The 25,035-nt window shown below is 38.6% G+C and overlaps 1 protein-coding gene across 1 annotated transcript; it reads left to right on the forward strand.

Moving 5' to 3' along the window:
• The first annotated feature begins 1,819 nt into the window (after positions 1 to 1,819).
• On the forward strand, positions 1,820 to 23,811 carry LOC306904184 (uncharacterized protein). The gene is made up of 8 exons (XM_079473937.1): positions 1,820 to 2,145; positions 9,017 to 9,795; positions 15,129 to 15,293; positions 18,688 to 18,856; positions 19,362 to 19,480; positions 20,121 to 20,242; positions 21,648 to 21,751; positions 22,395 to 23,811. Exons 1-7 carry the CDS (start codon positions 2,067 to 2,069, stop codon positions 21,739 to 21,741), a joined length of 1,527 nt encoding a protein of 508 aa, XP_079330063.1. The 5' UTR covers positions 1,820 to 2,066; the 3' UTR covers positions 21,742 to 21,751; positions 22,395 to 23,811.
• The last annotated feature ends 1,224 nt before the right edge of the window (positions 23,812 to 25,035 follow it).

Below are 25,035 nucleotides of genomic sequence, written 5' to 3' on the forward strand. Positions count from 1 at the left end.
ATGACCTGCTGCGAAATACTCTCCGTTCAAATTAGAATGGTCACTTAAAATGGGATAACAAGTACAGTCCGATTATTGAGGCCTTACTGTATTTCTGGGATAGAAGGGGCCCACCTGCACGCTCTCTGGTTTCCATTAGGGCGAGCTCACTCCCCTGCACTTTAAATCTGCAAATAGATGATGTAATAAGGTCACGAGCCTGTTGAAACATTCCACTTAAACGTCTTATTTCTCTAAAGAAAACGCTCCTATACCCCGCATATAACTTTGTAAACTAATTGAAACACCCATGAAGGTCCCAAGATGCGCAATATCTTCCAAACAACGCATTTTAAAGTCAGAGTTATATAATAATTCAAATTGCACAGCATCAAATCTGAATAGAGTGTGGCCTTCTGAATCCAAGACCAACAAGACACTCTAAAGATCACATGGAAGGTTCCCAAGTAAACACATATTCATCCAACTTTCTCGTATCATTGGACATCCTATCTCGCTCTGTGTGCGTGATTTCCCAAAGTCATCTGATCTGATGTTCCCATGCAGGACGTTCCCATGCGTCGCATTGTTTTTGACAAAGTCAAACCCATCGATGACCACCTAGCAAAGCCTAAGCAACCACCAAGGACAAGTGAGACTTTCTTCATGCTGGTTTCTATTCAATAAAAGCAATATGTTTGTTTTATTAGAGTCCTTCTGGATCTGTGTTGGGTCAGGAGCTACAAGAAACATCAACAAAAGTTTGATGATTGAATCACAAAGAGTTTACATGAGCTTGTGGCAACTATGCAGTCATCAGACATTACAAATCCAAGGAACCAGAGTGGCTTTTCACAATCTTCATTTGGTTTACAATGGGACAGCGTAAGGAGACCTCAGCATTGTCCGGGCCTGTTTGAGGTAATTACTCATGAACGCTTCATCTTCTAGCCCAGGGCGAGATCTCTAGCCGCACCATCACCCCCCCTAGTGCAACGTCCTCACCTGTTTTTTACCCAAACAACACAAAGAGCAGGAATGGCATCAGATGTCAGCATTGTGTCAGAAGCAAAGCTATTCCAAAGATATATTTAGGCTGTAATAAACTTTTAAAAAATCTGTATAACGTGGCAAACTGCTGTGGTGCCTGTTTTCCCAGAACAATGGGACGCTTCATTTAGCACTGAAAAAACTCACTTTCACTCCCACATCTGAACTAGAGAAAGACCTTCATTGTGACATCTCCTTATTAGATGAATGGGATAGGACCATTTGAAATATTCCCAAGTCATTTTCACACTGACCCAACAAACAGATTTAACACGCTAATCCTACAAAATCAAACAACCGCTGGAATTCGGTGTTTGTTGGGACAGTGTGAACCAGCGTTAGGTCCAAGACTTTGCAGATTTCGATTTCTTTAACTTTCAGCCTGTATGAGGAAACCAGAAAAAAACAAAGCCAACTTGGTCACAACTATATTTAAACTCAATGGTTGAAGTTTGAAAGCATTAGAAGCCGTATAAGTTAGTTGTATTAAAACAAAAAATAAAACGAAACTTTGCACAATACTAGTATGCTGGCTTTAGCCAAACCAACATTATGAGCTGCATTCCTCAAGCAATGACTTCTGAGAATAAATTAAAGATATCCTATTCACTGGCATTTGATTGCAAAACACATTTTCCAACTTCTCCCACTATCTCTCCCTCTCTCCAAGACACACACACATAGATTTTCTCCTTAGTCTTTCCCCTCCCTCCCTTCCTCCATGTGGAGATCCGTCCCCCCTCCTCCAGCTGCTGATGGTACTGTTGGAGGCGGCCTGTTCATTCTCCTCAGTGAGAGGACAGCACACGACTCGACCAGTCACCTCCTCTCACGTTCACTTCTGTGTAAGGCTCTTTTCTGGCAATATGGCTAAAACAGGATACACCACAAGCTGCGCACCTTTCTGGAACGTTTAAACACTCCATTTAGGAGAAAGAAGATCGCTCAGCACTTGGGTATGAGGTGTGCTTGAATAAACCAGAGAGGAGTTATTTTGTTCCTCTTATCACTGAAGGCTGAAGTTGAGAACGTCCAAGATGAGTCTTAAGAAGAGGAAACCGAGCATGGTGTTCAGCTGGCAAAAGTCCTTCGCCATTCTCGCACCGTGGAGAAAAGGTAAGTTGGTTTGTTTGGATGCATGGAGTCATGTTGCTTGTTCCAGACGGCTCTGTGTCACACCTGGATTTGCGGCACAGGTAGTCATTAGTCTGGCTGAGGTGTTGGAGGGTTTTAAGCAGCCTGTAATTTGAAGTCGGAGGTGTTATGTGCTAGCTTGAACACAGACAGGGTTATGTTCAAAACATTCATCAAAGCAGTCGCACAGGTAGATGTGTTTAAGATTTAGTCTTTTAAGGGAAGTTGAGCTGATGTTGAATTCTGTCATTGTTTATTCACCCTCATGTTGTTCAAAACATGTATACTTGTTCTTCTGTGGAAAACGAAAGACGAGAAACAATGATTTTGTGTTCATACAATGGAAGTCAATGGTGGTCAATTTTTGGTTACCAACATTCTTCAAAATATCCTCTTTTGTGTTCTGCAGAAGAAAGAAAGTCAGGTTTGGAATGACATAAACAAAAACTAGCTCTTTATCTACATTAAGGGGTGTTTTGATGTTATATAAAAAGCATGCAACGAAGGCAGATTCGTCTTTATTATCAAGAAATTCACATCAGAGCCCAATGAGAGGAAGTTTAGGCACCATTTGTTTGGTCTGTAAACACACAGCAGGGATAGTGTAACCTTGAGTTCCTATATATCTGGTCAACATCTGGCTAGTAAGAGTCATCATTTGGCAAAACCTAAATTAAAATGTAATATTACATTTCAACATTTATTAGCCATTTAAACAAAATTGTTGGTCTTCTTATAGTGATTATGTTCTGAGTTTCTTATGGAATGTTTGAAAGTCACTAGAGACTCTTATTACATTGCAAAAAAGTGGCCACAAGTCTATGGTACGCTCTCTGCCACATACTCAGTTTGCTCTTATGTGAAGATTCGACTAAATACACATTTTGTTAAAGAAAAGCAGTCATCCATGGAAAGAAATGACAAAAGAATACGTTGCTTCCAAAGGTTCTTCTGCAACTGAAAAAGTCATTGATGTACCATAGATGCTTAAAAAAAAGCTAGGGAATCAAAATGGCTATTCGAAAGGGTAATATCTGGTTCCAATTGGAAGCTTGTAAAGCACACAATGCCAAAGGTCTTTCATGTTGTTTATCTTTTATATTAACAGACTGTATTAACAAGCAGTTGTGATTCTCAGTAACTGACAGTTTAAACCAAGGGTTTTATAGTGTTATAGCATGTGTCTTAGAATAATGAAGACAAAAGGATGGATAGTGTTTAACAGGTGTGATCAACTGTTCCAGCCTCAAGCGAAACCAACACAAGCAGCAGAGTGATATCACATATGAATATTTCAGTGGTGACAGCTTCACGAGCGAAGCTCCTCGCCTCTGTTTGACTTATATTATATGTGACTCATAACTGAAACCAGGCACGGCCGCGCTGAGCTGAATTCTTCATGTGTAAGGTCAGCCGGTGAGAAGTCACCGATGTATGTTTCGGGTAATATAGATTTGAAGTTTTGCTGAAGAGACAGGAAGATTTTCTCATAGAAAATCACTCCTCAGTTTTAAATGTTTATGACACTTTAGAAGGTTCTTGGCCGTCTTTTGAGAAGTCAGCATCTTTGTTATGACCCGCAGGAGAAAATGTTGAGGAAATCAAATCTTACAATAACTTCAATGATTTCCGAAATATACAATTTAATCGAAGACAGAGGAGTGAGTATGAGCCCATGGCTAGCGGGATGAGTTTGCCTGAAGGCTGCACTGATGTTACAACTCTTGCACATTCTTCTCTTATCCTAATGCTGTAAGATAATGGAAGACCGGTACTTTTAGTTCACATTGATAATGTGCTTCTGGAAAGACTCCTCAAGGGTCAAAAGCATTGGCCTGGTGGAAGACGAGACAGAGTGGGGAGAAAATGTTCTGGCACTGTGGTGAGAGAGATGGGGAGGTGTGAGGCTCTAAATGTCTGCTGGCTTTGGGGATTAGGATGAGGGGAGAAAAAGGTGTACGGCTGTATTTCACACCTCATCAAACCCAACATCTGGCCTTTGTCACCTCCTAGAGCAACTGAGCAAGAATGCCTATGACATTTTTGAACACCGGTGTGTGTCTCCTTGGGGTAACATACTTTCAGAGTTTTAAAAGGATAGCACAACCCCAATTTTTTTTTAAATAAATCTTATTTTTCTACATTGTTTGTTTGTGTTCAGCTATTATATCTGAAATTACATGAATGAGAACCTTTATCTTTTGGGTGAACGGGTCATTTGAACAGCCACTTCCAAAACTGAAATGCATTTTCGGAAAAAGTTCCAAATGCAGTTAAGCTTTATGTTTTCTGAAGATATACAGTATATTCTCTCGATTTTCCAAAACTCTTATTGAACCTCAAATGGATGTCATGTCATTTGCTTCCATGGCACAAGCAGTGCGAGATGAGTCATATGTTTAATGCTAACTCTTTATCAAAAGTATGAGTTAATGTAATTTACTTAGAAAGCATCACTTTACTTTTAAGTGAAAGACTTGAATCAATCATTTAGTGTTATCCAATTTAAAGGGACAGTTTCCCCCAAAATTCAAATTCTGCCATCATTTACTTTGTTCTGGGAAAGATATTTGGAGGAATGCTTGAGACCAAACAGTTCTTGGCTATTGACTTCCATAGTAGGAAAAATGACAATGGTTGTCAAAAGTGCCCCAGAACTGTTTGCTTTCCAACATTCTTCAAAATATTTTATTTTGTGTTCAACAGAACAAAGAATTTTATAAAGCAAATTTTCCTACTATGGTAGTCAATGGGGTCCAATAACTGTTTGGTTATAACCATTCCTCCAAATATCTTTCTCTGTGTTTATCAGAACAAAGAAATGTATACAGATTTGCAACAACTCGAGGGTGAATAAATGAAGAATATTTGGGTGAACTGTTCCTTGAACATCATCTGTTTTGATGCAAATGCATTATTCTTGAAAGAAATTCAGTCCATATATGGAAACAAGGTAGGGGTATTTGTGCATACTATATGCCCCCGGGGTCATTCAATCTGCCCACCCAAGTGCTAACAGGGTTCTGACATTCTCCTGGCTGTAAAAATAGCAGAGGTCTGCCTGTGACCTCTCCACCCAGGAGCACAAAGACTTCGTCTGCAGGCAACAACATGTTCTTCAGCATCCTCTAATAATATCCACAAACCTTCTCGCACCTTACTTGAAAAGTGTTGATTATCTAGATTTTGATATTCAGTTACTTATTGTTAGGGTTATTACGGGCTGAATAGAGTTTTTTCATTTCCATATTGGCAATAGTTTCTTCAAGAGAGCTTATTATTAAAACCCCATGAAATCCAACTTTAGTGAATTTTAGGTCAAATTTTCAAAGCTTTGAGGTCACAGATATGCTGGCGCACTCCTAAAACTCATTAAACATTGACAGACAGTTCTCCTTCTGGAAAACACACCAAAACATTGATAACATACGTACAAAATTCGCCTTTAATAAAATGCTTTCTAATGAGAACATTCCCTCCCAAAAAGTAATAATAAGTTGACGCTCAAAAGTCCCTTACCATAGAAATACTGACATGGCCGGAAAAAACGAAAGCATTAGAAGTTCATTAAGGTTTTGGTTGTGGTGACACTGGTCCACAGTCTACTGCTGTCTAGTGTCATTGAGAATTAAACTTTTGCAGAACTAAATCATTTCGTGTCAATGACGCAGAACTACGGCAGTGTTCAAATGTGCTAAACATGAGTGCGTGAGGACAGATGGAGTAAACATGTCCACATCTAGTGAATTCTTCACATTTTATCCTCGCGAATGGCCCTTTGATAATTCTCACATTCTTGATGGCAAAACAAATAGCAGCAACAACATTTGGTAAAAGCAGCAGACTGCGGTTCCAAGAAAGATAATTGACAAAACATGTTTGAGGTCTGACAAGAAATTCTTTAAATGACACAACTATTAGACATCGCTTGAAAACATCGAGCTAGAAGATCCAGCTCGGACATATCAATGTTTCTATCCACGCAGCTGTAAAATAGACGTCGGAAGGCGATTCCAGATTTCTTGAATGTGAACAGATTATTTTATCAGCTCAAAAATGTGAGACACTTGCCAGTTGCACACAGCGAAACACATTCTCCTCTGGTACGTCTAGAAGAAAATCATTGCTGCAGGTTGGACATGATTGTTGCTTCACAGGTGGAAAATGAGCAAACAAGCAAAAAGTCACATCTTAAGACTATGTATACATACTCTTACAGTGTTGAAAGTGTCCTTCACACCTGAATCAACTCCTCAGCGGATATTACAGCAAGATAAGGATTAAAACTATGTGGCTCTATATTCCAGCCAACACTGTCAGTGAACTTTTCATTTTTTATTATGAATGCATTGTACTCCATAGTACCAAAGACTTTAGCATTACTTACATTCCTGGCTGCCAGGGGCTGGCCGAGGGCTTTTTGATCTCTCTTTACAAGTAGCCACGTCTCAGGGACGTTAATTGAAAACCTTGGGGGATTTGGATGCTGACTACTCGCTCCCTACTGAGTGGCATCAAAAATGTCCCACATTCAGCAGTTCTGTGGTCTCGGCTGGAGAGCGCCGGTGTGTGAAATAAGCTGACCCAATGGGCCGGTCTAATTGACCTTCATACCAAATTAGCTAAACTTGCAGAACACACGTATTACTGTACACTATAAAAAATACCTAATTTTACAGAATTGTTATTTTACGGTTTACTTCTGGCTCCCCAAGGCTCCCAGAATATTTCAGTTTTTTACAGGATTTATGGTTTTACGTAACTGTCTACACTTGGGAAAGATTTGAGAGAATTGGTTCATAGCTCCTCAAAGATCTAAGCTCGTGGTAAGATCTGGAAAGAAAATGATACGTAATATTGATAAATTAGCCAGCAAAATAGAGGTAGGCCTACCAATTCCACACAGTTAAGTGACAGGTACACCGTAAATGTTCATCCTCCCAAAGGAGTGAGGTGTGGTCTTCTAGGTACAAGCACATTCTTTCCTCAAGTAAAGTATTGTGTGTCGTGATTGCTATAACACAGACGCCTCACCCTTTTGTACAAACAGAGGAGCAGTCTGACATCGCGCCCTATACGGGGGGCCGTATCAAATGATTTGTGACCCAACACAATCACGGTCAATCTGAACATGTTTGATGTTTAATATGCAACAGGTGGATCTGGATTTAAGAACAACAATATTTTACTGACGAAAGAAAACCCCAAGTAACTGGCAGAGTTGTCCTGGCACGGCATAGACGGTCTCGGTCAAAATAACATACAGTATTTCATGAAATGATTCTTTGCGGTAGAACCCGGTGTTGTGTACACATGGGTTGTTTCTGACAGCAGAGCCTGTGAGAACGGACAGGCACAAAAAAACAGTCACTGTTTTGAATGGGAAGAAACCTGGGCCAGCAGCACAGTTTGAATGACCCCACATCATTTAAATGCTATCACTGTTTTCACAGTCGTTATCCAATCTGAAAAAAACAAAAAGGCTATCATAATAGATTCTTTCTCACAGAATACGGGTGGGCTTCAGATGGTTGCTTATTGTTCAAAGCGATACAAAAAGCAAATTGTTTTGACCTATGAGAGAGCTGGAAACACGTGAACTTGTTATTATTTTTATAATTTTCAAGGACTCGATACCTCAGTATATGAGATCTTATTTTACACTGTATCAGTGTGACAGTTCTGGAAAACTCAAAGCTAAAAGTGTTCAGAAAACTTGAAATGTTTTATCAATAAAGCATTTCCTTCCTAACACATTCAGAATGCCACAATACTTCCTGTGAATCATAATGACTCCCACACAGCTTCTCTTCACACGTCTTCCTGCCATCAAGTTAATGTTTTAACATTGTTAATCACGAGACCACCATCATAAAGAAAAAAGGAGACAGGTGATAAGAGATGCAAAGGGATGAACCATTATTACGCCCATAGTCCTCTGCTTTAAAGACAATGTTTTATGTGGTTTTGTCGCCTTTTAATATACTTGTTATATTGCTATACATTATTATTTTTATTTAAGTTTTAGTTGATTTTTTTATTTTATTAACTGAACTTTTTTATTTCCAGATGCTTATATCACTTCAGGACACACCCAAATGTTTTTTTTTACTTCGTTCTTTTTATTTTCCGTTAAGACAACATTTTTTTTTCATTTACTTTAAGTTTTTCAAATAATATTTAATTAATTTTTTTATAATAAACAACCCTGCAATCTATTCCATAAGAACAAAATCAGGTTCTTAACCCAGAGCCGCTAAAGCCGTTTCACTCAAATGCACGACACAATATGGAAAACACCATCACAACTTTTGTTGTAATACTGTATGTGAATAAAATAGATGCAAGCAGACTTGAAATAGTAAGATATGACTGACATTCCAATTCTAAGCAAGAAGATGTATATGGCATGTGACTGAGTCCTATAATGGCATTGAGAATATACAGATCAAAGTTCAGAGTAGGACAGAACTACATGACTGTGCTATGAGCTCTTTGTGGATGACTGATGCTGAAGAATGCTTTATAGTCTGAGATAAGGTTTCTTCTGTCAGCACAGAGAAGCATGTCTGCATATAAGCACTTTTAATATAATTTAAATAAAGAGAGCTATACTATGGTCAAATGTGGTTTCACCCTGATCTCTATGACATAAGTGAGCATTTTTCACATACCAATGCTTTTAACATAAAGATTATAAGACTGTATGCATTGCATAATATACACACAAGCAGTGTATATTTTGCTGTTTATTCAACGCTTATCACCCTTAACAGATGTAAAAATTTATTTGGCAAATCAAAACATTAATTTCCAACATCATTCAGAATTTTTTCTTTTCATTTGTTTTCAGGTAAAAGGGACGTGGTTTTAGAGAATGAGGTTGTACTGACAAAGATGAAGTTCCTCAACAACTTCCCTGAGAAAATCCTAAACTTGGAGGATTCCATATCGGCCATCTCCATTTCAATGTCTGAGCAAGATAACACAGAGTCTTTCCAGGTTGATGAGGTGATCTCTGTCCACAGTGCTGCGCCTGAGCCAACCATACCTGAATCAAAAACAGACTACCTTTCCACAATTTTTACAGATTCTGTACTCCCAAGATTGTACAAATTTGAATCTGAGGACTCTGGGGTAGAGATGACTAGCGGAGCAACATCTCCATCCACCCCAACAGGTTCAGAGCAAAGCTTTGTCGTCCACAGTAGAGAGTCTTCATGTGACTCTGGTAATCTAAACTCTCCTGTACCCACCAACAGTGCTCTTGAAGAGACATTGGACTCTTTGGAAACTGCACAAACTTCTTGTATATGTGCTGAACAAGATACTTTTGCCGTTCTTGAAGACATAGCTGAGGATTTGAATGTTGATTTAATAGACATCGCAGAAAATTCAATGAGGACTGAGGACAGAACCTTGAGGAACACCAGGGAAAACGGCAAGGATGACATGGAGATCACAGAATCACAAGAGGAAATAACAGAAACTGCTATGGTTGAAGACACAAAGGAAACTGTTGAAGATTATGAAGGAAATTCAGGACTTGAATTTCAACATCAGCCTTTGAGGAAAAGTACAACTAGTGACAGCCTGGACGAGTACATGGAGGAATGCTGTAGGCTAAGTGAGGTCAGAACAGTTTACACATCTTTTATTGTTATTTACCTGATGTCATGTTGTTACATCTGATTTCATAATCAAATATGGTCAGCCTCAATGCAAACACTTAAATTTGATCAAACAGGAAGTTCATACTCGTGGTCAGGGGTATTTAAATTTTTTTTTTGCAATAAGATGGCATTTATGACCGCAATATTTAGTTTTTCAAAGATTTTTCAAAGTGAAAAATATGTTTTTTATTTAAAAGTTTTTAGTAAGAAACAATTTAAAAATACAAGACAAAAATGGTAAAACATGTTTTTATTGATTTGAACAAATGATAAGAATGAGTGTATTTCATAAAAACAATAAGAATGGGTGTCTTTGTAAGCCACTTTGAAATGAAAATGTTTGTCAGACCACCAATCACATTCACAATGACTGTTGATGACTGTTAATCACAAGATAATCAAGAAATGAAAAACATAAGAAAACAGCTGCTGGAATTTGCAAACATTGTAATGTTCAGATTTTTGTTTATCATTTGTCTTAATTGCTTCCAGACGTTCTAAGTATTTGAAACTTCAGCAAACTCAAGCACAGGCTGTGAATTTAAGGTGTTTGAGTGAAATGTGTGCAGTTTAGGGGTACCTTTACATCCTCTCTCATTAACCATAATGACGGCTTTCCTCAGATTGACATCACAGGCAATGACCAAAAAGGAAAACAGGAAAACAGGAAAAAGCCTTTCGCTGAGCAAAATTGATCTCAGCAAAAAGAAAAGCTGTTGTCCTCTTGAAAATGTAATGTACACCTTCCCAACCAGTAGTTTATGGGTGTTGTTTCTAACGACACACAGAACTTTATGTTTGGTCAATGTTACAGTACAGAGAGCATCTACTGTATGGCGTGCTACACATCTCGGTCCTTTTAAAGCGGCCGGCACATCAGACCTCACCTGTTCATCTGTGTTGAGAGACTGGGCAGATGGCTGTGATGATTACAGCTGGTACAGCCAATGCCTCTCTCATCTGAGTCATGTGCCTCAGTCGGCCATGCCTACCTGGATGCATCAAACAGGTGTCAAATAGCTCAAATTACTCACATATTTACCCAAATAATGCCTCTTTGATAGCGGCTGGGTCTTCTAGTGGCCATTTTTTGGACGAATGATCTACTTTATGGGGGTTGCGATGACAGGTAGTCAGGGCTGTAAACTCGGCCTTCATCATTACCTGTCACCACAGCTAATAAGCTGATTTTCTTGCCTTCTCAAGCTCTGTGGCTTGAGGAAGAGGATATTGAAAAACGAGCGTACGTTTTTTTCCCATCCGCTTCAAACATGGGAACTTCAAAGAGCCCTCTTTCCTTCTCGGTTCTAATCTGATTTGTTTCCAGCTTATGAGGGTTGGGAGGACACAGAGCTACAATGAAGAGTTTAATGTACCCCAGGTGTACGCCAATCACAATAGAGTGATTGATGCGCAGGCACAGTTGGATTCTGCAAACGTTTGCGCATTCGCTGCACCGATTTTATGGGGAAATATTTTAAATTATGCAGAATGGATTAATATGTGTATAGGCAACATTTGAAAACAACAGATTCCTGTGAATAAAACCAGTTTGATCGACATATGCATGAGGCAGGGGCAAATATAGCATCAGTGTGGAATAAAGAGAGTTTAATTGCCCCGAAAAACGCCCCCCCCCCCATTCCACCGCCATGAAGTCTTCAGCTGGGTTGAATTTGTCAGCTGTAGCACATAAACATCCACAAAGCGAACATTTCCAATGCGCTAGTGTGAGGCTTTAAACTCATGATGGATGAGGCATGGAGATCAGCGCTGCGTGCGCCTTACCCAACCTCAACCTTCTGGACGACGCCCTGAAATGTGACATAATAGCTCCTGACACATTCTCCACACATATCTTCTCAGCTTAGCAGGACACCCTTGGATAAAAACGCAAACTTGTTTTGTGACACATAATATCGACCAACAAGGTTTATAACATCCATTACGATTAATGAAAATGTAGTGTTGCTTTTAATGAAAATGGAATGGATGTGTCAACACACGCTCCCCTCAACACAAGAAAGCGTGAACTTGGACTTTCGATCCAGTGTGATCTCAAAGGAATTTACTTTTTGAAGTGGCTAATTCGTATGAATTCATACAGTATGAATCGCATAACAACTTACAGATGTTGTAAAAATGCAACTGAAGCCCACCTCGCTTCACCCCTATCCGTCACTGGAGTGAAAATCGTACTAGAAATAAGGAAAAAGACTGTACGTATGTTATATTCAATTTTATAAAATGAAATTATGATCTTCATTGCCATCATTGTTTTAAGATACTTAAATATATTTTGTGAAATGGCTGTAAAATGTTGACACTTCAATGATTTCGGTGAGAGTTATGCCCATAAAAATTATACACCCTATATCTTTGCATACCCTTCGCACGCGGTCGCACGCGGTTCCTCATTCCTTTCCAATTATATCATGTTTAGAAAAGTATTGCTTTAAAACAGATTCTCTAACACATTTCCAATAAAACTGCTTCACAGACGCCCTTGAATGGGTTTATACTGTAATGTCTTTCCACAAATTTGGTAATGCAGGGCTTATGCAATTAGAAAAATATTTTTCCTGCAATCCAAGCCAAAGGCACATGCGTGATTGTTTTCTGCAGTTTGTCTTGAACTTCGGTGTGTGGTTAAAAAAGCACATTCTCACAGCAGAGAGAAAGAACTACACTCCATCCACAAGACACACCATCAATTAAAAAGACTGTCATGGTAAAGTACTAACAGCTTCAAACAAAACATTTCAGCCATTTGAGAATATTGTAAATGTATCTTGATGAGGGTATTAAGATTATGTCGCTCAGTTTATATAGTTCACATCAAGCACCATCTTTCAAGAAAATGTGTTTCAAAAGACGTAACTTAACATCTAGTAAAGTAATCCACCAACCCCCCTTATTTCTAAACCTGAGCAGAATTGCCTGCGAGCGCCGCAGATTCTTCTCTGTGGGGGATGTGAGGAGGAAGGGAGTGGGACTTTACCAAACCTCTCTGTCTTCCCTTCTCCTGGGTCACTTGGGATCCTGAGGTGATAACATAGGTCATGTTTGTACATTTATAAAAGCTTAGAATAGTATGCACTATATGCACGCGTGACTTCTGCGTTTCACGGGAAGAACCCCAGGCAGTTTCCGGTTGGGGAGACTTGGGAAGCAGAGAGAAATGGGAAAGCTGAGAAAATAGTGAAGTGGTATACCGGAGTGGTATATAGAAGTATGTTCAACTGTATATTTATTGATACTTTCATAAGTTTACGTGTCGTTATAACATTCAAATACGGTAGAACGCCACTTCTATATACCACTGCGGTTTGCCGCGATGTACAGCATCTGCTAAGTGTAACTATTTTCTCTGTTTCCCCATTTCTCTCTGCTTTAAGTCTCCCTAACCGGAAACTGCAAAGGGTTCTTCCCCGAGAAACGCGGAAGTCACGCATGCATAGAGCCCATTAGAGAGAACGTGTTGTATGTGGCCTGTTGTGCGTCACGTTTTATTGTTCATTCTTTCATTGAAACATTGTAGACAAAGACTGAAAGAGCATTTTTGAAAGGCCAGATTCTTGAAAGTCCCAAACTAACTTTCACTAGTTTTGAGAACAGCAAACTGCTTTAGTTTAATTCATATTTTTATTCAGTGAAATCCTAGTTTATAAGATTGAGATATGAAAATATTGAAACTTTGTACCAAGTCCAAAATGTTTATTTTGTGAAGCTGTTATTACAAGAAGGGGCTGACTATACTGGACTTAAGGCAAATAAAGCTTTTTGGTGAGCGTTGCACAGCATTCTTTCACTTTATGTTAAGCTGCAAAATATCTTTATAACACCTTCAAATATAGCCTAAATATATATTATAATAAAAAATAAATGATGGCGTTTAGACTAAATTCTGACATAAACACTTGACATTATTAATGGCACACAGGGAGAAATGTAATAAAATGTATCTCCTTAAAAGCATTGCTACTTTTTAGAGTTTTGCCAGAAAGCCATGAGAAGAGTTCATGGTCAAGGCAGCAAAATTATGACTTGCTGAGGATCCCACACTCGTCAAAGGAAGTCATGATGTCAAGTCCTAGTATTTCAGCTCTTTGTCGTGTTCTCTATTGTTTGGCTTCTGTTTCCACTAACGTTAGGATTTGGGACTGGACGCAAACGGCACAGAAAAGCTTTCGGTGGAAAAAAGCCTGAGACCTGAACTCACATCCTGCTTTTGTTGGGACGTTTTTTGGAATGTTGATGATTGCATAAATATTTGTTCAAAATTTCCTTTTTGTCGTCAAAATGTGCTGCAGAACGTGAGCACTTGCATCTTTACAGGCGAGGATGGAAAAATGAGTCAACAAACTAACAATAGCCTAACGCTTTTCCCACCAATAATTTACATCGTAAAAGCTGACCAGCTGACCTTTAGTTTGCCTTAACTTTCATTTAAACCTGAAGGTTTTACTTAATTTCTACACCATATTAAGTCAGTAAACAAAAATGCAAATGAATGAAATTTACAGTACTTTGCTAACATATTTCAGATCTTCCATGTCCTTTTATTTAATTAGAATGCACTTTTTGACTATTGGACCCCGCTTTATGTCTCGACGGACGCCCAGTACAGAGATCCCTTAACAGAGCCGCACTATCTGTATAAAATTGTGAATGATGTACTCTCTCTCATATCCTAAAATGCACCTTTTTTAATGAAGGTCAAATCTGTGCATACTTAACCATCTTATTTGTTTTAAAGCCCATTAAGAATTCGTCTGGGATAAAGAAATACCTGGATGCTTCTATTATCATTCAATCTCTGGTTCAACTACACATATAAACTCAGGCTGTTGGAAAGACTGACTTTGCTGTGAAATCATTAGCACTTTAAATGACTTGCCTTGAAACAATGTATGGATGTAGTTTACACTGCTTTTATTTACTTGTTAAACAAAAGTTGGTTAACCCCCTACGGTGAACATGTTTGGTAATACCTTTATTTAGCACCTACCCTATTCTTCAAAGAAGGGTGGGGTGTTTTTTTCCCAAGAGTACAGTGCTAGGGACTGGTGTGAGTGTGTTTATAGCATTCATTATTGTTTTCTATAATTAAAATGTAGACAACAATTACGGTATATAAGGCAATGTAACAGCTGAACACGATGAGCATGCTCTGTTATGGAGCGTAACGAGGAAATGCACACAGAACTATGTAAAGGGTAAACAGACCGACTGTGTGGTTTATCAGTCATTATACAAAATTATACAAATCTTTGTTTTGTTTGACAACAGGTAAACCAGTCAAATCCATCCAATCCACTAGGGTCTGGACTGGGGTACCTGGAGCACATCTGCCAGCTCATAGAGAAGATCGGGCAGCTACAGGAACACAACCTCAGACTACAGAGACAGATCTGTGGCCTGCAGAAGGAAGGCAGCGTGATCAAGACTAAAGAGGTACAATCAATCATCTGCCATTATTACATTGCAGAACATGTGTCTTTTAAAACCCAACCCGTGTGACCACTCCACCGTACTTCTCACCCCGAAGAAGTCTTTTGTCGTTGTGGGCCTGAGAAATGACAAGCACGGATTTCCTGTAGGTCCAACTTCAAATCGATGCCCCGAGCGAAGGATTATTGTCTCATATAGTGTCTCAATAAACAGGGGTGCCGAGTTCATACCCATACACAGATGGTTTCAAAGGACCCGATGTCCCCTCAAATGGATTTCATTTGTTTTTATGTATCTATCTCATGTTGACATACACAGGACAAAAAGTATTTTCCTTTTTGTCTGATGGTTAACTGATGAAATCAGGCGTAAAATGTGTTTTGTTTGATGCTTGTAAAGTCACACTAGCTTTTATACTCCCCAAACTAAAACAAATAGAGCAGATTTGCTAAACTAAAAGGGTAAACTGAAAGTCTTAAAGATCCTAATAGAGTTATCCACTACAATATGCCCAAATATAAAGCAGAAAACTTCAAGCCAGGGAAAAACATAACATTTCAGTTTTTTAAATGTGTAGTGTGTAATTTGGGTACGATCTATTGACAGATATGCAATGAAATATACATAACTTTGTCTAAAGAGGTGTATAAAGACCTTACATAATGAAGTATTAACTTTCTTTTTACATTAGAATGAGCTATTTCTATCTACATAAACCGCAGGTCCCCTTACATGGAATTCACCATGTCGATTCTACAGTAGTAAACCGAACAAAGGATGAAACTGCGTGTTTTATAAATATTTCCATAGTGTTTTGAAATGGAGGGGTGGAGTGGAATGAGCCGTTAGTTGCAATTCACAACCGCACCGCTAGAGGCTGCTACAATCTCCACATTGCTCCTTTAAGTTGTGCATGTTGCTCGAGAATGTTTTTTTTGTTTTTCATCGGGATTAGCATAACGTTCTTGATTTAGAAACATAACACTGCAATGTTTACACCATTCAGTCCTGTCCTCTCTCTGCTTACCGCCTTAAGGCTTGTGTCACAGAATATTGTGTAGACGTTCTTTCTGACCTCTGCATTCTGAATGCGAGCAGTTGGGATCAGGGTTTTTCAGACAGTCGGCTCTGAACTGGCTCTGTCAGGACGAGTCCTGGGGCCGGAAAAGCCTTCAACCGTCACAATGAGTGAGCTCAGTGGGGGCCTGCGCTTCAAAGTCATCAAAGAATCCAAGAGATAAAGAGAAGCATTTGGAGAAACTCAGAACACACAATTATATTAGAACTACTGTAAATGTGTTTCTATGAAATATTCCGAAAGACAAATAAGAAAAATATCTTTCTGTTCTTTTGTTCTCATGGGTTGCGCACGACAGCAACCTGTGCAGTCTGATTCACACACAAACATGCAATTCTTAAGGACTTTTAAAATAATCTATTTATGAATCGGTACTGCAATGATCAACCAATGAGATAAATATATTTTATCGCTTTATTCATACAATGAGACAGAGCTTTTATTGAAAAAAAATATGAACAGACTGGTGAAAAACTATTATAGGCCTGTGAAGCACACTGACTCTTGGATGTGTGTCTTTGGAGACGGAGCAACAGGCAGCAACGTGTTGTTCTACACATCAGAAAGCAGGGGAACTCCGCTGAAACACATCCAAGTCTCCACCATAATAGACCAAACAGTCTCACCGGTCACCCCCCTCTAAACCTTAACAGCACCCTTTCATCTGTTCTCATTAAAAAGCATTCAGCACACATACAGTATAATGTGCACTTATCACCATTCTAGTGTCTACGATCTTTCTTGTTATTCCAAGACCCCGATCTCTTCAGTCATCACCCAGGATGGATATAACAATACGCCAGATCTGTTGCTTTGATTTATGGGACATTTAGCATGAATTCATTACACTGTTTAATTGTAAATTGGTTTTTAAGCATTTCAATTAAAGTAAAAATAATATCCAACACAAAGCCTGTATTCAGCATGATCACATTTTCATCCATCTATAAGGCATTGCATTTTATTCCGTAAAAAACAAAATCTCTAAACTGGAAAGAAACGTAAAATATGTTTTTCCTGTACAATTATAGGAGATAAGGATATATATTAAAACGTTTTCCACAAATCTCTTGTAAATTTGTTGTTTTTTACTGTAATTTTTTTAAATTTTGATCGTATTTAAAAAATAAACTTAACAAAATAAATCTTGTTAAAAAAACGGAAATTTGCTGGCAGCTGGGGCGCCAGAAATAAACTAAAATAAAAAATCCTCCTTGTAAATAAGTCTTTTCTGTAATTGTGCGTTTTTTTGACTGTATTTAAAAAATACATACCGTTTCTTTACAGTGAATCATTAGGATGGATGGACACCTTCCGCAGAATCAGTGACCCCATGTTCAAATCAATCGAAGAGAGTAAAGCCCAAGTGTCAACAACAGTCAATCAAATCCTCAACAAAAACATCTTCACCTCATCAATCTAACAGTGTTAACAATGCAAATACAGCTGTAATGCCACCTCATAAGAGGATAATCTTGAATAAACAGAGATTCAGGAAACACCTTATCAGTCTGACTGGCATTAACATTGTAAGAAAAACTGCCCTCTGAATTTCACAGGCTGAGTGATCTTTGAAAAATGAGCACCAGGTCTTATATAGTATTTGTAATACACACTCTCCAAAATGCCAATTCATATCTATACTGTAAATACATCTGGCAGTCCAATTTAAAGCATCAAGAATAACTGGTGGAAATGACACAAGCGAATTTGACCACGAGTAGATTCAGGTGATGATGCATTAGGAGCTGCCTAAAATAGAGATCCAGAGTTTTCCCATAGCGATTCATTGTCGTTCTGGTGTGTTTTCATGCTTTTAATGGTTGAGAGTGATATACTCTAGATCACATTTAGATGAATTATGAACTATGACATCCAATAATCATAACATCAGGGTGTAATATAAACATTAACAAATCAGCAGCCCTTCGCAAAATATTATCACAAGCACTACAATTCGATTAAAATGGTTTTACTTTCCCTTTGTCATCAATGCACTTGTTTGAGGGAATTAAATCCGCACAAATCTGAAACAGATGTCTATTCAACAGGCCAACTATGTGATATCAGAGGTCTTGCCCTGACCCATGGGCGTGAACATCAACACATTTAGACTTTATAAAGTAAACTATTTCAGCCATCTCTGTCCCAACAGGTCACACGCACCTTTTTCTATGGTTTGAAGACTTAGATAAAGCAGTCTTTTGCACTATTACATTGTATCCTGGCACACATTTATAAAAACATACCAAACAACGAATAACAAAACAAATTCAGAACGCTTGCTTTATTCTCAACTCTATTCCGTGTCTGTTTCAGGACTTTTTTTTGCAGCACTGTAGCTGTGGAGCAGCCGGTCTGGCTTTCCAGGAACTCAAGAGACACTTTCGCAGTGACCACCACAGCCTGACGGCATCAAGCAGCACTCTGTCCGACCTCAGCACAATCCCTGAGGTCACGCGCATCCCCCTCAGGGCGGCGGTGAGAGGTCAGTGTGCAAACACACCTGGAACTGAGATGTATCTGTGTATACTGCTGAACCTAAAGAAAAACTATACACGAGCTATTTAACTACCACATTAGTTTGATGACGGAATAAATTATGATTAGGTAAGAGTTAGTCAAAATGGCACATAGAAACTTGTGATATTCCCGCCGTGCTACACTTCTCTCGGTTTGTTTTCCTCCCATCTCACATTCCATCGGCCGGGCGGGCGACAAAACATTAGTCTGTGCGGAAATGGAAAATTAATACTTCAGCAATTGGTGGAATTTCTGGTATTCCACATAATAAGAAAAAAAAACATATCTCAGGGATTTAGGCATTCTTGGTGACCACGAAACTGGAGTTAATGTATCAGCTAATGTTTCATATTTCACATCACACCCATCAGGGTCAGAGATCACAGATACAGCTCACAACATCATAATAGTCCTTTCCTCTTATACGAGAAATATGTGTTTATGATCGATGCAACTTTTCACCTGCACAGACACTGAGATGGGCTGCCAGCCCCTCTGGAGGCGGGGCTTAAACAGGAGGAGCTACACAGAGGGAGAGGCCAAGTACTTGAGTGACAGCGCTGAGGTTCTCTCTGCACCTCACAGAAGGGTGAGTCACTCGACATATAAACAAACCTCTCTGACTCACTATTTCACATGATTCAATACTCAGGGTATGTGGAATTACGGCTAATGGTCAAGCCCATCTACATTTCGTTGCACTGTACTTGTATGTGTGTAATGACAATAAATTGAATCCAATCTATTTTACACATCTGTTATCTCAGAATAAAAACTCAGTTCATAGTAGTAGAGGAAGCTGCCATATGCCACATGCCATATTTGATATAATTTGAAATAAACCTACTTTTCTTACAGCATTTAAAACATTATGTAAAATAAAACAGGAAATTCTGTAAAATTCATTTTTGTACAGTATACTGTAAATATACTGTAAGAATACTTTAAATGAACCATAACATAATTAGTGATTTATGACATATTCCAGCGCTTTTGTCATATTGTACAATGACTGAAATTTGGTTTGACGGCCAGTTTGTTCATGACACGTAAGAACCAATAGCTTTTTGACATGATTCTAAACACAAACGTAAACAAGATATCAGAGTTTGCAACCTGTCTTTTGTGCTTTTATGCCTGACAGCCTCAGTCACATTGATTTTATATGAGTTTGTCATTTCAGTATACTATGGTACATGTATCTTTATTCTGTATTTGTTTGTCCACAGTTAAGTGAGAATTATACTTGGGGTCGAGTGAAAGAACTGGTGAAGAAAACCAAACTGAGGAACCAGAGTAGATTGGGACTGTCTTCGGGATCCTTGAAGAGATCGTGTCCACAGCTTTACCGGTAAATTTTGGTTCATTAGAATTCAAAACAACAGATTTGATCTCCCCTGCAGGCTATAAATGTTGTTTTCTAAATAAGGGGAATATTTTATTATTATTTCTAAAACTCAGTCCAAACATGTGACAGATGGTTAGTTCTGATATTAAAGGATATTGGAACAGACAGTAATTCGTCCTGCTGCACGCCTCTCTTGTTCCCATGGGAGCGCTACGGCAACTTCTGGGAAACCATATCACAAACAAGTAGTACTAATGGGACCGGTCCTTTGATGTTATGACTCACTATGTTTCCTTGCGATGGAGATAAAGGTTTCATCACATGTGCATGCTGAAACTGTAAACAGCGTGGCTTCCTAATCTCGTGTGCCTCCTCTTAAATGTCTTGGCATGGACTCGTGTGGTAGTCGGTGACTAGCACCAACGCTGGATGAATGAGCGCTGGGTCACATTCAGTCACAAAGCTTCTACTATGATGGGATTTTATGGATGACAACAATGATACCCACAGTTCAATCGCTGTGCAGTCTTTTGAGTTTGTGTCAAAGCAGGATACAACACGAAAAAGTGTGAAGAGGATAAACAGATAAAAAATTATTAACATCGAAAAACAAATCTTATCTATCAAACACAGTCAGGGTGCCAGTAGGTTGCATTGGGGGAGTCTCATTCTGCAGGATTTGATTGGACAAAAAACTGGATTCACCCTTAAGTGCAAGATGAGTCATCATTACGTTTGGGCAGCTTTTGCAAAAGAAAACCTGCACATTTTGAGTACTGCAAAAAGTAATGCTCTTGCAAGTACTCTTTATGAAGTGCTGAAAACCGATCCGGCTTTAAGGCTCGAGGAATCTAGTGGGAGTCACACAGCCCGTGGATAAAATAAACAGGTTTCCTTTCCCCCTCAACCTATTCCACAAGTGCGGTGTGATTCTGCGCACACTAGCTGGGAAGGAGGCAGAATTAATAGTTACGGGGCTGCAGTGTCAGGACGGAGGTATGCTTGTGGGAGTAGAAGAATTCCCCATGTATTTCACTCATTAGATGAGATATGGGAGCTATGCTGAACGTGCTCTCCTCCCAAGAACAGAAACATTCTGAGGGAAAGATCCATATGGACCACAAGTTCATACAATAAGACGATTGTGATTGTGTGTTTCAATACACGTATGTTGTGTAAGTGTAATGTTAAGAAAAAATGAGGTCGGACATTCCTCCAAAGTTCAAGCTGAATTATTGGGGCATTTGCATTAGCTTGAGTGCCACATAAAACATTTTATTTCATACATTATAAATCACTTATTGAATCATTTGACAATTTGAAAAGAATGCTTAAAATCTTCATTCAGAAGAAATGAGCTGAAAGGTATATTATTAAGACCTAATGTTTTCCTCTGTGTATTTTACAGGCCAGATATGATGTCATCAGAGCGGCCCAGTATAAACAGGAACTCAATGATCGCTCTGGGACATCAGAAGGTGGACTATCTGTGGCCCCAGTAGCATTTATCAGGTAGGCTAAGAATATAAATTTGCCAATAATATTTTGAGTCAGAAATATAGACATTGAAAACGGACTATAGTTCTTACATTCAAACAACACTGCTTGCAATGACAAGGTCTTGGGTTTGATGGTCAAGGACACACATACAACAAGATGTATATTGGGGGCGTTCGTCCGTCCTTAAATAATTTTACATAAGCGATAAGCAAATGCAAAACGTAAAAGTAAAATATAGCTGCAAGCAGCGCAAATGCTTAACATAAAAGTCAAATATAGCTGCAAGCAGCACATCCATGACAACTGTGGTCATCATATATAATTCAAAGACATCCTAAGTTTGTTTAAATTGCGAACTGAATAAAAAAGCCAAAGTCAAATATCGTGCCAAATTATATAACGTTTTACCAATAAGTTGAATGGGCTACCTTAGACTTCCATGGCAGAACAGACAACTATCCCTTTGGTGCCAGGCACCTAATGTTGTCCAGTCTTCAGAGATGGTTTCTGTGCACTGTCGGTCTCAGGCTCAGTGTTGTTTCAGCACTGTTTAGACAGTAGAGCTGTATCTCTCTGCTGTGTTATTTCAGTACAGCTGATATCATCCACACATTGAATGAGCAACATGTTAACTCGTCTTTTGTTTTCTCATCAGAAATTGAGCAGATGGTCCGCCATGGAGCTGCCTTTTCATGAAAGGACAAAGCGAGGGCTTTTGCAGTCCAGCCTGGAAATACAAACTAAAAGGGAAACGGATGCAACAAAGATGACAAAATGAAATGGAATTGAGCACTGATAATGGAAATGTTGGTTTTGCTTGTACATAATACCACAGGGGATGTTTATATGTCGATGGACGTGTTAAGTTGATCTGTTGATGGAGCTCAACTGTGTAATATGACTTGAAACGTGCATTCTGAGAATATGAATTAAGAATTATGATATATGCTGATGATAATAATAATAATGTATAGTCTAATTTACATTTCATTCCGGAACAATTTACCATATGCTCTAATTGTAAAATATTTGTAATGAACAAAAATTGCAAATGCTGAATATGCATGCTAATGTTACTGTATATCTATCATACAGGTATTTCCTAAAGAGGAATGTGTAACTTTTATACCACAGAGTTGACTTGTGTATGTATGTATGTGCATACTGTATCTAAAAAATATGTGAATCCACAAGATATGAAACACATGTACAGATGAGAGCGGAAGAGGAAAACTCCCAAGCCTGAATTCCTACGTCCACATACACACGCATGGCTCGAATGACGCGCCGTATGATAACACATTTATGACTTATGGCAGCTCATCTGCCAGATGTTATATAACATTTCTGATCTTTCACCTCTCTCAACGCTGAGGAATGTGTATGAACCTGTACAATTATCCTTTGATATTAACTTTCTACCATATGTGCCTGCAATACATTACTGCTGTTCTGATGAACTGCAGCGATTGGACCAAACAAAAAGTTGCCTAAAGGGTTACCATAAACAAATCTGCTACAGCTGTTTTATATAAAAAGAACTATGAACTATAAAAGCCTTTAACTTTAAAACTTGAAACTTTACGCCGTCAATTAAAATACTTATATCAAATCCTAAATTTAACATGTAACCACTCACCCAACGGTTAGACTGGTATTGCCACTTTGAGTGAGGTACTACAATTTTGATATGATGTGTTTATCAGGCTGTTTTGCAGACCACCTTCAGAAATCTTACACATGAAACATGCATTGATTTTCTAGTTAAAAAGAATAAACTTTTCCATCACGATCCTGTTTGACCAAGAAACTGTATTTAAACCCAATGTTTGCTTGACGTTCTGTTTCATTTAGTAGTAACTGTTCTGGGTTTATTGAGTAAAATGTGTGTGAAAATGGATGAGTGCTGCTGACGAATTTTTCTGGTTTGTCTGGTTAAGGACAGAAGACAAAAGGCTTGTACTTATTTTGTGCATTGCAGCGTACCAAATCGACTGAATAATACAATATGCATATTGCATTGTTATTCAAAGTTATTTTTTAATAAATAAAACATGATATTTCTAAATGGCATTAACTGGTGTGAGTTCATTTTGGTGATGTGTTGCTAAAATACATGAGTGTTCATATTTAGTTTTTATATAGTCACTAAAAATAGATTTCTTTAAGAGTTGACAGCACATACTCTAAGCCAGGGGTCTCCATCGTGGTGCCCGTGGGCGCCTGGTAGCCCGCGTGAACTCTGTAAGGTGCCATCTAAATACAGGGCTCACCAATAATGCTCAAGACAGTTGACAAATCTGTGACTATACCGATCAGCCAAGTGCTACACCGTCATGAAAGTTTATTATTATCACGTGTTATAAGCTTTCATATATTCAAGTGCAAAAATATCTGAAAGAAAACGGAATTTGGTTCTGTGAGCGTAAAAATAAGGCATCACATGTTTTAAGTTTGAAAGTATGTTATCAACAAGTAGCCCTCTATAGAGGATTTTAGATATTTTGGTCGCCCTCGCTTACAAAAAGGCTGGAGACCCCTGCTCTAAGCATTGCTCTTCATGTCTCTTTTTCAAGTTTTATTTTAACAGGATAAGGTTCACTCAAAGATTACAATTATTTCATCATTTGTCATCTCACCCCATGTCATTCCAAACCTGACTTTCTTTGTTCCGCAGAACACAAAAGAAGATATCTTGAATGTTGGTAACCAAACAACATTGACCCCCATTGACTTCCATCGTAGACACAGAACCACTGAGACATTTCTCAAAAGATCTCCTTTTGTGTTTCAAAGAAGAAAGAGCCATATACAGGCTTTTGAACAGCACGAGGGTTAGTAAATAAAGACTTCATTTTAGTTTTGGGTTGAACTACTAGGAACAAAACTATCAGTGTTATTACACAAATATGAGAAACTTTATTGAATTCTCTACCGATACCAAAAAAATTATGTCAATCAATGCGTTGGTGGCAACTTATGCATTTTTTTATGAAAGCTGAGCTCCTTTATGAATACAAACCACATTTTGTGAGGTCCATGGAGCATCAGGGCTGCTTTCAGGATGCATTCCAGCCAACAGAACAACAGTACATCTGTTCTCACCTTTGGTTTGTGATTGCAAAGCTTTACCAGCAGAGGTCAGTGCTGTGTTAGTTGTCAACAGTGCCACCAAGGACTGCTAGAATCTGATACAGTGCAAAATCTATAGTATGATGACACCGAATTATCCAATAGAGCACAAAACATGCAAATGAATAAGTAATTATGCACATCATAATTATTAATCACAGAAA

This window comes from Barbatula barbatula (assembly GCF_947034865.1).
Source record: "Barbatula barbatula genome assembly, chromosome: 14".
Classification (NCBI taxonomy): domain Eukaryota; kingdom Metazoa; phylum Chordata; class Actinopteri; order Cypriniformes; family Nemacheilidae; genus Barbatula; species Barbatula barbatula.